At 44.3% G+C, this 17,129-nt stretch overlaps 1 protein-coding gene across 2 annotated transcripts in view; it reads right to left on the bottom strand.

Annotated features, from left to right (window-relative positions):
• Positions 1 to 17,129, bottom strand: part of FBRS (fibrosin) — a 53,842-nt gene that overhangs the window by 27,060 nt on the left and 9,653 nt on the right. For both annotated transcript variants that reach the window (XM_068244130.1, XM_068244129.1), the window contains exons 3-8: positions 9,031 to 9,105; positions 8,910 to 8,945; positions 6,164 to 6,193; positions 6,026 to 6,074; positions 2,538 to 2,769; positions 2,231 to 2,457 (exon numbers count right to left, since the gene is read on the bottom strand). In XM_068244130.1, the coding sequence (XP_068100231.1) occupies positions 2,231 to 2,457; positions 2,538 to 2,769; positions 6,026 to 6,074; positions 6,164 to 6,193; positions 8,910 to 8,945; positions 9,031 to 9,105 (649 nt within the window). The remainder of the gene's footprint in view (positions 1 to 2,230; positions 2,458 to 2,537; positions 2,770 to 6,025; positions 6,075 to 6,163; positions 6,194 to 8,909; positions 8,946 to 9,030; positions 9,106 to 17,129) is intronic.

The following is a 17,129-nucleotide window of genomic DNA, read 5'->3' on the forward strand; positions in this document are numbered from 1 at the left end:
AACCCGGATTTTAAACCGGGACAGTGGCATGAGACTTATATAAGATGGGCAGAAAAGGGGATAGACAAACTGGGGAACCTACTAGAACTACAAGAAAACAGGTATCTGACTCTAAGTGAACTGTGCCTTAATCATGGGATCCCGAAGTCTGATTTTCTAATCTACAATCAGATTAAATCTTACACTAAAGCCAAGCTAAATAACATCTCCTCAATTGCTAAAATACTCCCCTTTGATTTATTCTTAAAGCCTAGAGGGGAAAAGATGTCACTATCGGATATACAGAGAGGTCTAGCTAAAGTAGGACAAGACAGCAAAGTGATACAAAATATGAAGAGCTGGAATAAATATTTTCAATCCCCACAATTAGAGAAAAAAATACTAGATGGAAACAATTTAGTACGACAGCTAATAGTAAATGAAACATGGAGGGAATCCCACTTATTAATGTTATACCAGGCTAAATATGCATTTAACATCACCTATAAAGAGCCAAGAGCAGACTATATAGATCATTGTCCAAAATGTAAATTTAAGAAGGCTAATATGGTGCATTGCATCTGGGACTGCCCAGCGATCCAGGACTTCTGGGACGAGGTTATCAAATTCACAGAGAAGCTAGGGAGATCTCCAATACCAAAAGATCCGCTACTAATGCTGTTCAATGTGACCCCTACAGGGGCGGAAGAACGCAAACCACAAGCGATTAAAGACATCGTCCACATCACGCTTATAGCGGCAAGGAAAACCATTTACAACAAATGGATTTATGCAACACCCCCCTCGCTTTGGGATGTGAAGGAGGAACTAGGACACTTGATGCAAATTGAAAAACTGGACGCCACCATCAATAAAGAGAAAGGGACAAAAAAGTTCTTCACGAAATGGAAACCATTACTTTTGGAGACAATGACAGATCAAGAGATTCAGCATCTGGTGGCACCATTTAAGTATACGTCATGGTACGCAAGAGCGGACCTGGCAGGAACGCTGGGCCGTTTGGCAATAAGAGAATAACCTCAAAGTCCCTATAGGATCAGGCAACCAGAAGCGGCAAATGACAATTATCAGTGGCAGTACTAGGACGCTGGCGAGGAGTGACCTGGGTGGGGGGAGGGCTTCGGTTAGGGAGTAGAGGGGGGGGAAAACAGAGAGATTTTGAAGCAAAATGATCAATATATTGTTATATATATCACTATGGCTTGTATGGTTTATAACTTTGAAAATAATAAAACACTTTAAAAAAAAAAAAAATAATAAAACTGGAATATCTTAAGTCATTTTTAGGAGAAGGAGGATAGATACAATTGTTTATTTCATTCGTTTATTTTCATCTCGGGTGTCCTTTAAGGGGTGGGGGACCCCTTATGGTGAACGCAGAACACAGGATTGTGATAAGCTTGCAGCATACAAGCTTTGGGCTTGCAATCCTACTATGCGATTACCATATAGGGCCTAGAAACAAACATCTCCCATACGCCCTTCACACTATGCCAGTACCAAGCAGAGCGCAGAGATCACTACCATCCCTATACTGACTAATCAATACAGTGTCCATATATACTACAATACAATATACGCAGTATGCTTTCCATACCGAACAATAACCTCTCCACAATATACACTATAACTGCCTCCCTATAAATCACTAAGTCTCAGGTATTAAAGTGGTTCTGAGATAAACTTTTACTCATTGCATAATTGTGTTCCTTTCATATAGTTTATAGGGAATTCCTCAAGCCAAATACTTATTTTGTTTTGTTTTCATACTCCAATTCACTATAAACTAAACAAGCCTCGCCCACAGCTTTTTACAGTGCTATGGCACTGTAGCAAGGGCTTATGGGAGCTCAGTCTGGGCAGGAGGAGGTGGTTACTAGCCACTGATTTCAGAGGCAGAGGAGGGAGGAGAGGGGACTGAATTTACACACAGGCAAGCTGATAGCACCTCCAGCCTTCAGCCTGTGACAATGTGACAAACAGAACATGGCTGCCCTCATTGTATCACAGGAATAAATAATCAAACGTTTGAAGCTGTTTGCAGCTAGATATGCCGTGTAAACTATCTAAACTTTAGATAAGATATATAGACAAGTTACTTGTTATAGTTAGTTTTTCATCTCGGATCCGCTTTAAGGAGGACAGTGTTGCCTAATCCCCAGATCTCCACTACATCTGGCATAAAACCTGAGGCCTAGGAGGACAGCGTCTCCTCGTTATTTCTACTCACCGGACAGCACAGCGGACGAGGGGTGGCCAGAGACCTGTAGAAGTGGCGGAGGGGGTGGAAGAGCCTGGGTTGGTGTAAACAAGTTCATGTGATGATGGGAGGGTGGCCGTAGCACAGCAGGGAGGCTAGGTGGTGCTGTGTGCACAGGAAGAGAGACTGAAGGGGTCGGAGTTCGGGAAATGGTCTGTGGTGTCAGTACTCGTTTCGGGAGGCTGCTCCTGTTGGAACTGATAAAAGAATAAAGTTACATGGGTGCCACATCTATAAAACAACCCAACAGACCGATCGATTCCGTAGCATTGCTTACCTGATAGCTCCAGTGGCCACAATTGTTGTGGGGGGTGTTTGGGCAGGTAGAGGCTCCGCTTTGGGGGTAGCTCTTGGGGGAATAGGTTGTGGCTGAGGAACAGGGGACGGGCACCGCGGGCGTGCAATGATCTCTATCTCAGGTTCTTGACTCTTTTCACAACTTCTCCCCAGGCCAGAAATCTGAGCTAATACGGTGAGCTTCAGTCTGCCTCCAGTCAGAGGGAGAGATGCTGCAGAGAAATGCACAACATCAGTGATACAAATGACAACAGCAGAAGTGATAGCTCCTATGTAATATAGGATAAATAACATATTTTTGGAACTTAACTCAGAGCCTTATTTCTCCCAGAGTCAGTTACGCAGGTTACAACAGAAGAAGTATCCGCAAACCAGGCCGGATGATGGAAAAGGCTGAAAAATGTATTGAAAAAAATTCCACATTATAGTGCAATAAAATCCCAGGATCAGCTGACGCGTATTGGGCCTACAAGCTGCCCTTAATCATTTGAAGCTATGATTAAGGGCAGATTGTAGGCCCGATATGCGTCAGCTGATCCTGCGATTTTATTGCACTGTAATGTGGAATTTTTTTCAATACATTTTTCAGCCTTTTCCATCATCCGGCCTGGTTTGCGGATCCTCCTGTTGTGCATTGAAACTGGCTTGGCTTACCAGATCCTGCACTGACTGGAGTGATTGGTGGGCGGTAGAGCGTACATGAACTTAATCCATTTGCAGTTACACAGGTTAAAAGACTGCGGTTAGCCACAATATAGATTTGCAAAAGTTACCCCCCATTGAAATAATTAAAGTAAACCTGTAAGTAAGTGTCTGTTCTCATGTTCCTACTAGTATATAGTATTAATTAAAGCGGTATCGTCACCATAAAAATCAAATTTCAACAGCAACTGGTCTGAGTGTATTAAGTGATAAAGATGCTAATCCTGCATTCAAAACTTTCAAAACGTTTTCTGCTGTTATGATTTGGAGTTATCACATACTTAAGGAGCACTGGCTCTTTAGCAGTCGGTGCCAAAGAATTGCATGCTGGGGGTTCTTTTTATCTATAATATATTCCTCCTCTTCCCTTTATTTCCCCGTCTGCTGCTTATCTGAAACCTAATCCCCTACTCACTTGTGTTTACAAGCAAGGCTGAGGTGACTCAGTGATTGGAGGAGACAAGAAAAAAAGTAAAGGTCAGAAATGACATCACGAGTTAGCCTTTACTGTGGGCAAAAGACATGGCCCCCACCAGGAACAGAATTCTCGTTATTTACTATATAACATTCACTGAAATCAAAACGTGGACAGTACAATACATGTGTTATGTAAGTATATCAAGTATTTATCTACTTATATGTGTGTTTTTTTCCCTGGAATAGTATGGCTGATCCTACTGCTTTAAAGAGGATCTGTAACATGAAAAGATCCCCTGGGGGGTACTCACCTCGGGTGGGGGAAGCCTCCGGATCCTAATGAGGCTTCCCACGCCGTCCTCCATCCGTCAGGGGTCTCGCTGCAGCCCTCCGTGGAGTCCGGGCAGCGGTGACGTCAATATTTACCTTCCTGGCTCCTGCGCAGGCGCTCTGACGGCTCCGAACTACACGGAAATACCCGATCGCCGTCGGATCTGCTCTACTGCGCAGGCGCAAGTTTCCTGCGCCTGCGCAGTAGAGCGGACCCGAATGAGATTGGGTATTTCCGTGTAGTTCGGAACGGAAAGCCGCCACAGCGCCCCCGCTGGAGCCAGCAAAGGTAAATATTGAACTGACAGTCGGCACAGTCGCCGGCTGTTCGGAGGGCTGCGGCGAGACCCCTGACGGATGGAGGACGGCGTGGGAAGCCTCATTAGGATCCGGGGGGTTCCCCCACCCGAGGTGAGTACCCCCCAGGGGATCTTTTTAATGTTACAGAGTCTCTTTAAAGCAGGTTGCTTCATCTCGGGTACACTTTAAATATTAACCACTTTATCCACCACTACAGTATATCTACATCCTCTGTGACTTAATCTAAGCCACGAGTCAGTAGATATACGTCTTGTAGCAGAAACAGTGCCGTGCAGGATTGGGCATTGCTCCTGTGCACATTTCTGGCACTATCTGATGCAGCACTAATTGGTGAAAGGGAATATACGTTTCCTGAGCGAAGATTGATTTTTGCCATTAAAAATACTTTTATTTTCTCAGTTCATAGTGAAAAATACACACTGTAGCATTATTTCAGAATCAAATATCTTCACCATAAATTGTGACAGGAACATAATCTAAGTTTTGTGATAAGCAGTAAGAAAAGCCAAAAGAATAACAAAATTTGTATTTTTTCCGACAGTAGCACTTTGTAATTTTAAACTGCAATTAATAAAACTGAGAAATGTGTTTTTTCTATTTTTTTTCCTAGTTCAAATTCATAGAAAACAAAATTGTTCGAGGGGAAAAAAATGGCATACAATGAAAGCCTAGTTTGTCGTGGAAAAAAAACAATTTCATTTCTGTGTCATAAGTAGGGATAAAGTTAATTCTGATTAAATAAGGACATCGCTAAACTGTCAAAACTGCTCTGCTCCATAAGGGGGGAGCAGGGTCTGGATGCAAAGTGGTTAAAGAAAACCATGGTATACTTTAAACAGTCATATTTAGGAGTAGGAGGATAAATATAATTATCCCATCAGTTTATTTTCATCTCGAGTTCACTTTAACCAGTTGAGGACCACAGGCTTACACCCCCTAGTGAACAGGCTAGTTTTTACTATTCAGGCCACTGCAGCTTTAAAGAGAATCTGTACTCTAAAATTCTTACAATAAAAAGCATACCATTCTATTCCTTATTGTTCTCCTGGGCCCCTCTGTGCTGTTTCTGCCACTCCCTCCCTGCTGCAATCCTGGTTTGTAATTAACAGTTTTAGGCTGTGTATACAAACAAAAGACTGGCTTCTAACCAGAGTATCATAGGCTGAGAACTAGCTTACTATGTGACTCATGCATAGCTTGGAGGGGGTGTGTAAAGCTTCTGCCAATGACAAGCAGTGCTGCACATTCCACACATTCCAGCCTCAGCCCAACAGACAGGTCAGAGGAAAGGAGATACGATTTATTACAGAGACAGTGCAAGTAGGCAAGGCTGCAGTAAGACAGACCACATTAGAACAGTAATAGGAACTTATAGGACAGAAGAAATAAGGCTCAAAAATTTGTTACAGAGTATATTTAACAGCTTATAGCAGGACCGTACAACTTAGCAGCGAAATTAAGAAAGTCTCCTTTTCTTGCCACGCTCTGTTGGTGGCATCAGATTCCTACTGCAATGTTTAGTTAGGTTTTTATTAATATTATTAATTTTTTTTTATAATAAAAAAAGGGTTTTCTTATTATTTACCCTCCCACCTTCCTTCCCTCCCCCTGGAGAGCCAATCAGTATGAATCGGCTGTCATAGGCATTAGCCACTACAGCACACTGGAAGTTGTAGAGAACATAGAAGGAACTCCTACCTGAACTTGTAGATATGGTGAACGATAGAGCCAGGTCATCGTGAGAAACCTACAAGACAACAGAAACCAAGTTACAACAGGGAAGGCTACAAAAAAAAAAAATCCAAACTGTAACTGGGACCTGACAAGGCCACCTACCTGCTCATCGCAGCTGCTTTCTGCATCGCACTGAAAGAAAAACACCAAGACAACATCACAGGCAAGAAACAGGCCACATGCCCATGCTAGTCATACTATTGCATAATAAAATCTGCAGCTACAATGTACAAATAATTCCTCTTTAAACTCAACCTCAGGACTGGCCACATCATGCACACCTCTGCTGATGCAACTGCACTGCTGGCTGTCAGTAATACAGACCTCTGCATACCAGTCACAAAAATGGTGTGTGCTTATGAGCATCTCTGACATTATTAACCAGTAGGGATGGACGAACACTGTCGCCAGCGAACGGCCACTACTCGTGCGCTTAAGAGTAGTGTGAAGCCTGCCCTATGCTTTTCCATAGTGACATTTTTTGACCTGTCACCATGAAGACAGGTGGGCATGATCACCACCCAGGCCACAACACGCCCCCTATAAAAGCCACACCCACCCACGGTGCTCTGTTACTCGCAGTTCACCAGCTAGGGACTTACCGGGCCGGCTATCGGAGACTACGGGACTTACCGGGCCGGCTATCGGAGAACTGAGGCCGGCGAGGAAGATATCGGCCTGAAGGGGGCTGGAGGAAGCCCAGGCATTTTTTTTTTTCGGGAGGAGGCCAACTCAGGTTTCTTTTAACAGTTAAAGATGTGCCAACAGTAACACTCCCCTGCCCTCAAGAACAGGACAAACTGCTGCTGAGGCAATCATGTCCGCTATGAGGTCCTTTTTCTAAACAATGCCTCAACAGGGTGCTTCTGGATCCACCCTCAGGGAACGCCTTGACCAAAAGAGATCCGACTACCTTCGGTTAACGATCATCGTGGACACTCTTAGGAGCAAGGAACCTCTGGACGTCGGTGTGCAGGCTTGATCTGTGGCCCAAGCTGTCACAATTTGCTTGGCTTGCCATGCGTCAAGTGTCCTATCCGAAGTCACACAGCAGTCTCTATTACTTAACCTCTTGAGGATTGCAGGGCTAAACCCCCCTAGTGACCAGGCCATTTTTAGTAAAATTGGCCACTGCAGCTTTAAGGCCAAGCTGCAGGGCCACCAAACACAGCACACAAGTGATCCCCCCCCCCTTTTCTCCCCACCAACAGAGCTCTCTGTTGGTGGGGTCTGATCGCTCCCCCCCATGTTTATTTTTTAAATAAATATTATTGTTCGTGGTTTAAAAAATAAATAAATAAATAAATAAACCTGTTTCTTTAAAACCCCCCTCCCTCCCTCCCCACAGCCGGCCAATTACGGCGATCAGCTGTCATAGGCTTCTGCCTATGAGAGCCGATCGCTCTCTTGTCCCCCAGGGGGACAGCCGTGTCACACGGCTGTCCCCAGTGCAGCGCTGCACAGTGTAAATAGACGGCGATCACGCCGTCTAACAGTCTCCCAAGCGGCAATAGCCGCGCTGAGACTGAAGGCGGGGCGGAGCTCCGCCCCCCAAGCAGCCTGCGCGCGATCTCCTGCAAAACAGAGCCCCAGGACTTTACGCCAATCAGCGTTAGGCGGTCCTGGGGCTGCCGCCACGGCCACGCCCGTCGGTGTGACACGGTCGGCAAGAGGTTAATATTCATAAAAAGGAATGAGGCGTGGATAAGAGAGGGTTAAAACACTGACATAAAATACGAATATTACTTCAGGCCTTGTGTCCGCCCTGGGCAGAGCAATCCTGCACCACCACGGCACCCACTATGTCATTTGGTACTACTTCCATTGGCTTTACCTAAAAAAAATAAATAATTTTATTACACTGGCACATGCCAGTTACTCCACGCCTCACTCAGATGTGTGGCTGACTAGTGTACTGATTAAGGGCTCTGCCTTTAACATGTGAGCCCCGGGTTCTAATCCCAGACAGGGTCAGTACCTATTCAGTAAGAATCCTTGGGCAAGACTTCCTAACACTGCAGGGTGGCCCCTTGAGCCCTTCGTGGCTGCAGCTCGAGCGCTTTGAGTCAAACAGGAGAAAAGCACTACACAAATGTTAGGATTATTATCATCTGACCTGGCCAAGGGCACAACTATCCTGCACCCCGGCACCCAGTAAGCGATTTTGTCCTGGCTTTGGATTTACTCAAACAAATTATTACTACTACCCTGGCGTATGCCACTTCTGGCATCTGTCTCATAAAGAGGCTGAAATCCAAATACTCAGCAGGTAATTGCACAATTTTTAAGTCTTCTGTCTCAGAGGTTGAAATTCAAATATTTATTTGGCAGGTAATTGCCTAGTTTTTCAGGCCTCACATACTGTGGCTGCAATTTAAAATATTTATGCAGATAACTACAACATTTTTTCAAACATCTCAGACAGTGGCTGCACATAATTGTTAGGCATGAAAATACCACAGCCATTATAAAGACCTCAATTTGAAAAAAATCTAGAAAACATTTGTGATTTTTGGCCCTTGATCTTTATCCGCCATGCCTCTGTCCAGGTTTTAGTACACCTTTTTCAAAGAAATTCTGGCTGAAGAGATGCCCTTAAGGTTTTTGATATTCACCAGCCATTAAAGTCAATGTAGCTTGCCGCGAATTTCTGCAAATGCTTTTGCCAAGTTCGGCCATGCCTATTAACCAATACAGGGGTCCAGGATGACCCAACTTCTGCCTAGGTCTTTAGGACTGCCAATGACCAGCTTCTCAAAGTCTCTACATGGGAAGTATTGCAGTAAATCATCAGACATAAGTGAAATAGAGAAGATTGGGCAGAAAACAGGATAAATAATGTACTCACAATGTAGCCAGCGTCCAGGCAACAGTGTGGGCAGTCCTGTAAGAAACAATGAGGTGTGACTCAACCACTATGAAGGTGACAATAGGGGAGATGAAAAGAGATGAAAATACAAATATCTCACCTGACCGCCTATGTGCTCTGAGCCAGAATGTCTTGCGCAATCCTCCGGGGAAGCCAAACCCAAACAGCGCCGCTTCTGTCACAAGGAAGAGACATTCACAGGGTGACTCATCACATTCATTTCTATCAGGTAACAGGAGCCAGAAAAATGCCTACCGTACATAGTCTAGTATCACTGACACAGATACACACACACACACACACACACACACACACACACACACACACACACTCTGTAAGAGGGTTGGAACATCTCCTTCAGGGAAGGCATCAGCTCTTATGTCAACACCTCCCTTCAGGGTCTTTAAAGGACAGCTGAAGTGAGAGGGATATGGAGGCTGCCATATTTATTTCCTTTTAAGCAATATCAGTTGCCTGGCAACCCATCTGATCCTCTGCCTCTAATACTTGTAGCCATAGCCCCTGAACAAGCATGCAGCAGATCAGGTGTTTGACATTATTGTCCAATCTAACTGGATTAGCTGCATGCTTGTTTCTGGTGTGATTCAGACACTACTGCAGCCAAATTGATTGGCAGGGTTGCCAGACAACTGGTATTGTTTAAAAGGAAATGTATAGCAGCGTCCATATTTTTCTCACTTCAGTTGTCCTTTAATAGTTTGTTACACTTAGATCTCTTTGTCCTTTGTCTATCATCTGTCGTCGAATTCCATCAATCGACAGGCCAGCAGGACACTGGGCAGATCCCCATTTTGGATTAGTTCAGCACAAGACTATCGCTTATTGCACTCAGCCAAACACGGTATTTTGAACTTCCAGACATTCTACCCCATTTCTCAAATCGTACTTATTCTATCCAAACAATCTGTTCAGTTGCCAGATATATTAATTACCAGCTCCAATGTATATTTGTGTGTATAGTTTTTACAATAAAACAATTTAATTGTTCCAGTTTTGCCCTTGTTACCCGATTATGCTGATCTGTGATAGAACTCCATCCTCAGAAGACACACAGACTACCGCATTGCCTTATTTTGGCAAGTTAGGTTGCAATTAAGAATGTATCCTATTAGGCTAGGTCCACACTAGGTCTGTTGCAGATCGGATCAGTTTTAAACAGATCCGTTTTTTTAAACTTTTTTTTTTTCTCCTCCCAGTTTTTCCTAAAAATGCCTTTTTTGTAGCATACGTTTCCAGTCCATGGAAACGTATGCCCAGCCTGTGGGAGAGAGGGGGCCGCCATGTTGGATGGGTATAGCAGGCAAGACAGAGATGGCAGTGGTCAGCGGGTAGACACCACCCCTCACCTGGGTCCCCCGTACCCGCTACCCCCTCCAGCTAGTTTGCGCAAAAGTAATTAAAATGTTTTATGCGGCGAGCTTACTTCCTTCGCTTGCTGCATCACTACCTGCAATGCTGACCTCTATACTTCGGCGGGTGGCATTGCAGGCAGTGACGTGGCGAGAGGAGGAAGTAGAGAGTAGGTAAGCTCCCCGCATACAAACATCTTAATTACTTTTGCGCAAACTAGCTGGGAGGGGTTAGCAGGGATGGGGGACCCAAGTGAGGTGGGGGGCGTCCCCCCTCCCCGCCAACCACTGCCACCCTGTCCTGCCTGCTATACCCCTCCAGCATGGCGGCCCCCTCTCTCTCTCTCCACAGGCTGCGACACAGACACGGAACCATTTGTGTCCAAATCTGCCTGTGTAGAGGGGGATCTGTTTTCCTATTGCCTGCCATTACCCCTCCGTGTATCAGGATCCAGATCCTTTGCGTGAAAATGCAGCAGACCCGGACCTTTCGTTCCGGTTTTAAAAACAGGTCCCTGCAAACGCAGACGGATCTGTTTTTTTGTTTGGGTGAGGACAGCTGCTATTTTTAATATTGCTATCCGTGGCTCCGGTTTTAATCAGGTTTTAAAAAACGGAGCCACGAATACATTTCCGGACCTAGTGTGGACCAGGCCTTAGGGAGCTAGTTCCGAGGTTTCTTCGCCTTGTTCCAATCTGGAGAGTGGTGGCAGTAAAATTCCCTCGATTTTCCATGTGTAATTGATAACTATTTTACCAAATGTACATACAATCGAGGTTGTATCATGCATGGGCACACCAACCAATCTTAAATGTTTACGGAGCTCACAGTGGATTTACCTCCAAAAGCCTCAAGTAGTTGAGACCTGTATGGCAGCTGTGGCATAGTACAACGAGTTGTCACAGTATTACTAGTACACACCATACGAGTGATACCAGGCTGTCACCTGTGTGTGTACTGCTGTCTAGCAATGTGTGGGCCAGTGATACAACTGTGGTACACATCACTGCACAGTAACAAAAGCAAATGATTAAAACATTTAAATCAGTGTCACACAACTCACATCACTGCAGAGCAGCGCACAGACAGGTATCACTGCTATACAAACACCATGGAAGAGCAGCATACACTAAAGCCCCTTACACACGCTCAACAGCCGTCTTTTATGTAGCGCAATTATCAAACAATGTTTGTTGTGAAACAAGTTGAACAACCCAAAAAAAATTGCTTGCTATTGTTTACACAGCTGATAAGACGTCAATTTTTTGGTTGTTCAACTTGTTTCACAACAAAAGTTGTTTGATAATTGTGCTACATAAAAGATTGCTGTTGAGCGTGTGCATGGGGCTAAAGAGGTGCACCTATGCAGAGTAAAATAGGCAGGCAGAAAACGTCTTATCACTGCTACACACACACACACACACACACACACACACACACACAACCTGGTATCACTGCTACCCACACACAGAAGAGCACACTGAAAGGTAAAGGTACCCATACACTAGCGACTTGGCAGCCGATTGACCATCCGATTCGATAATATCGTATCGGATGAAAATCAGTGCTGACGAGTACATGCCTGAATGACGATGCAACCGATATCGGGCCGAGCAGGTTGACTGGACATGCTGCATAATGTCAGGCCGTCATGGTCGGTCGGGTGTGCGTCCATAACGGCAGGCGATATGGGGACGAGCGCCGAAACCCAGTGATGCTGTCCCCTCTAATGATCAATGTATTCTCCCCCTCAACCAGGCACTATACATGCCTGTCTGTGTATGCCACTGGCTCCGCCCATACACACATCCACATGGCTGCCGTCAAACACACCCATGTTACTCCGGCAACCATGTAAGGCATGTGTATGTGGCGGAGCCAGCAGCGGATATGGACAGGTAATGTATACTGTACTTGGCACTAGGGGGCACATAGCACACCGGTGGCGGGGGCCGCGGGGTGCTGCTGCAGTGTTTGGCCGGCATCACAAGGCCAATTCCGGATCGATTTTAACATGAATTTGATCGGGAATTAGCCTGCAGTGTATGGGAAAGGCAAATAGATCTCTCTCCATTCAGATTTGATCAGAGAGAGAGAGAGAGAGAGAGATCTGGCACTTGGTCGATCTGCCCATACGTCACTTGATGTATGGGCACATTAAGAGCAGACAGATATTAACGTGGTATTACTGATACACATAGGTAACAGCTGGGCATCACTGCCACTCACACACACCACAGCCTGGTATTACTAGCATACACACACACACACACACACACACACACACACACACGTGTTCTCCCCAGAAATTTTTTCCAGCCGGGTGGCATGAAAAATTAGCTGGGTGGGGCGTGATGAGATAATGCAGGCTTGGTGCTTCTGTGCGCAACTCTGCTTTCAGCATAGGAAAAGGTGAGCCGATGACAGCCGGGTGCTCACCACAACTAGCTGGACGGAGAACCCGGCTAAAAGAGCCTGGGGAGAACACTACACACACACACACACACGTAACAGCATGGTACTGCTGGAACAGACATCTAGAGAAACACACACACACACACACACACACACACACACACACACGTGGACTGGTAACCTGGTATCACTGCTACACACATACAGTGGGTTGCAAAAGTATTCGGCCCCCTTGAAGTTTTCCACATTTTGTCATATTACTGCCACAAACATGAATCAATTTTATTGGAATCCCACATGAAAGACCAACACAAAGTGGTGTACACATGAGAAGTGGAACGAAAATCATACATGATTCCAAACATTTTTTACAAATCAATAACTGCAAGGTGGTGTGTGCATAATTATTCGGCCCCCTTTGATCTGAGTGCAGTCAGTTGCCTATAGACATTGCCTGATGAGTGCTAATGACTAAATAGAGTGCACCTGTGTGTAATCTAATGTCAGTACAAATACAGCTGCTCTGTGAGGGCCTCAGAGGTTGACTAAGATAATATTGGGAGCAACAACACCGTGAAGTCCAAAGAACACACCAGAAAGGTCAGGGATAAAGTTATTGAGAAATTTAAAGCAGGCTTAGGCTACAAAAAGATTTCCAAAGCCTTGAACATCCCACGGAGCACTGTTCAAGCGATCATTCAGAAATGGAAGGTGTATGGCACAACTGTAAACCTACCAAGACAAGGCCATCCACCTAAACTCACAGGCCGAACAAGGAGAGCGCTGATCAGAAATGCAGTCAAGAGGCCCATGGTGACTCTGGACGAGCTGCAGAGATCTACAGCTCAGGTGGGAGACTCTGTACAGTGCATGACTAATAGTTGTCCCATGGACAAAGTTGGCCTTTATGGAAGAGTGGCAAGAAGAAAGGCATTGCATACAGAAAGCATAAGAAGTCCCGTTTGCAGTTTGCCACAAGCCATGTGGGGGACACAGCAACCATGTAGAAGAAGGTGCTCTGGTCAGATGAGACCAAAATTGAACTTTTTGGCCAAAGTGCAAAACGCTGTGTGGCGGAAAACTAACACTGCACATCACTCTGAACACACCATCCCCACTGTCAAATATGGTGGTGGCAGCATCATGCTCGGGGGGTGCATCTCTTCAGCAGGGACAGGGAAGCTGGTCAGAGTTGATGGGAAGATGGATGGAGCCAAATACAGGGCAAACTTGGAAGAAAACCTCTTGGAGACTGCAAAAGACTTGAGACTGGGGCGGAGGTTCACCTTCCAGCAGGAGAATGACCCTAAGCAAAGCCAGGGCAACAATGGAATGGTTTAAAACAAAACATACCTATGTGTTAGAATGGACCAGTCAAAGTCCAGATCTAAATCCATTCGAGAATCTGTGGCAAGATCTGAAAACTGCTGTTCACAAACGCTGTCCATCTAATCTGACTGAGCTGGAGCTGTTTTGCAAAGAAGAATGGGCAAGGATTTCAGTCTCTAGATGTGCAAAGCTGGTAGAGACATACCCTAAAAGACTGGCAGCTGTAATTGTAGCAAAAGGTGGTTCTACGAAGTATTGACTTAGGGGGCCGAATAATTATGCACACCCCACTTTTCAGTTATTGATTTGTAAAAGATGTTTGAAATGATGTATGATTTCCGATCCACTTATCACGTGTACACCACTTTGTATTGGTCTTTCATGTGGAATTTCAATAAAATTGATTCATGTTTGTGGCAGTAATGTGACAAAATGTGGAAAACTTCAAGGGGGCCGAATACTTTTGCAACCCACTGGATGTAAAGGCCGGGAATCACTGCCACACACCCACCACTGCAGAACAGCACACACAAGTAACAACCTGGTAACACTGACGCACACCATTGAACAGCAGTACATACAGACAGGTGACAGTATAGTATCACTGGCAGAGGCGCACACACACACGGTATCACATACACTACTGCACAGCAGCACACACACAGTATAATCAATATCTTAGTGTAAGATCTGCCAAGAAATCGCTACACTGAAAAGCTGCCTATGATATGAAATACTAGCACTAGAGAGAGCAGTTATAACCAATTCCCTGTAGAACATTAGCAAATGGATTATTCTCGTCCACTTCCTTCCTCTAGTGATGAAAAACAACATGGAACTTGCAGTGCAGACACATGAAAGTGAAAAGACAACACAGCTCAGAAGAAAGTCCTGAGTGCGTGATGCTGGCAATCTGATCTCTCAGGAGCCTGATGAATGGAGGACAAGCTCCTGACTCAGCCAATCACCAATAGCGAAAATACAGGGCATCACATACAGTACTCAACCATAAATACAGGGCATCACATACAGTACTCAACCATAAATACAGGGCATCACATACAGTACTCAACCATAAATAAAGGGCATCACATACAGTACTACATCATAAATAAAGGGCATCACATACAGTACTAAACCATAAATACAGGGCATCACACTCAGTACTAAACCATAAATAAAAGGCATCACACAGTACTCAACCATAAATACAGGGCATCACATACAGTACTAAACCATAAATACAGGGTACCACACACAGTACTAAACCATAAATACAGGGTACCACACACAGTACTAAACCATAAATACAGGGTACCACACACAGTACTAAACCATAAATACAGGGTACCACATACAGTACTCAACCATAAATACAGGGCACCACATACAGTACTAAACCATAAATACAGGGCATCACATACAGTACTAAACCATAAATACAGGGCACCACATACAGTACTAAACCATAAATACAGGGTATCACATACAGTACTAAACCATAAATACAGGGCATCACACTCAGTACTCAACCATAAATAAAAGGCATCACACAGTACTCAACCATAAATACAGGGCATCACATACAGTACTAAACCATAAATACAGGGTACCACACACAGTACTAAACCATAAATACAGGGTACCACACACAGTACTAAACCATAAATACAGGGTACCACACACAGTACTAAACCATAAATACAGGGTACCACATACAGTACTCAACCATAAATACAGGGCACCACATACAGTACTAAACCATAAATACAGGGTATCACATACAGTACTAAACCATAAATACAGGGCACCACATACAGTACTAAACCATAAATACAGGGTATCACATACAGTACTAAACCATAAATACAGGGCATCACATACAGTACTAAACCATAAACACAGGGCATCACATACAGTACTAAACCATAAACACAGGGCATCACATACAGTACTAAACCATAAATACAGGGCATCACATACAGTACTAAACCATAAACACAGGGCATCACATACAGTACTAAGCCATAAATAAAGGGTACCACATACAGTACTAAATCATAAATAAAAGGGTGGCAAGAGGATAGAGCAACAATGAGTGAGCTAGTGCTGACTCGGCCCCCCCAATACTGGATATAGGGCCTCCTGGCCATCGCTGCCAATCCTTTTCCCGATAACCCACGTAAACCTCAACCCCCACCCCCCTGGCATCCAGGAAGGAAAAAAAATTTGGTGCTGCTGGGGGAAGCTGGATATGGTTGATTGGGAAAAGGGATTAGAAAGGGTTAATAAAGAATTCAGAGGCAAAAAGTGTTGTTTTATAAATCAGCTCCACTGACAACTATTACAGGCGAAACATAAAGGAGCACTATGGCGAAAATTTGTAAAAATTTAAAATATGTGCAAACATATACAAATAAGAAGTACTTTTTTGCAGAGTAAAATGAGCTATAAATTACTTTTCTCCTATGTTGCTGTCACTTACAGTAGGCAGTAGAAATCTGACTGAAGTGACATGTTTTGGACTAAACCATGTCTTCAAGGGGTAATCTCAGGGATTTATTTATTTTCAAAAGCACTTAGTGAATGGCAGTTGCTCTGTCCAACTGCCAAAAAACAGTGTAGTGAGCAGGGAAGCTGGCCAGCATCATTATTTAAATCCTTTTTATGGAATATCTTTATAAAGAATAAAAGCCTTGCTAAGAATGCCCTGTGAAGAGATGGACTAGTCAAAAACCTGTCGCTTCTGTCAGATTTCTACTACCTACTGTAAGTGACAGTGACATAGGAGAAAAGTAAATTATGGCTCATTTTACTCTGGAAAAAAACGTACTTCTTATTTGTATGTTTGCACATAATTAAAATTTTACTATTTTTCGCCACAGTGCCCCTTTAAGAGTATAGACGCCAGCTTTAATTTTTTAAGTACTCTGCATGAGTGGCTCCTGGCCTCTGTAGTGATAACTCCAGGGATTTATGGGAAAAATGTGCCCCTTTTATGATAGAGTCTACCAAGTATATAGCATATGTACAGCAGCCGCATGATATCAACTATGGATCTAGTATGCTGGGAACTTTATCGAC

Source organism: Hyperolius riggenbachi, chromosome 7 (genome assembly GCF_040937935.1).
Source record: "Hyperolius riggenbachi isolate aHypRig1 chromosome 7, aHypRig1.pri, whole genome shotgun sequence".
NCBI lineage: Eukaryota > Metazoa > Chordata > Amphibia > Anura > Hyperoliidae > Hyperolius > Hyperolius riggenbachi.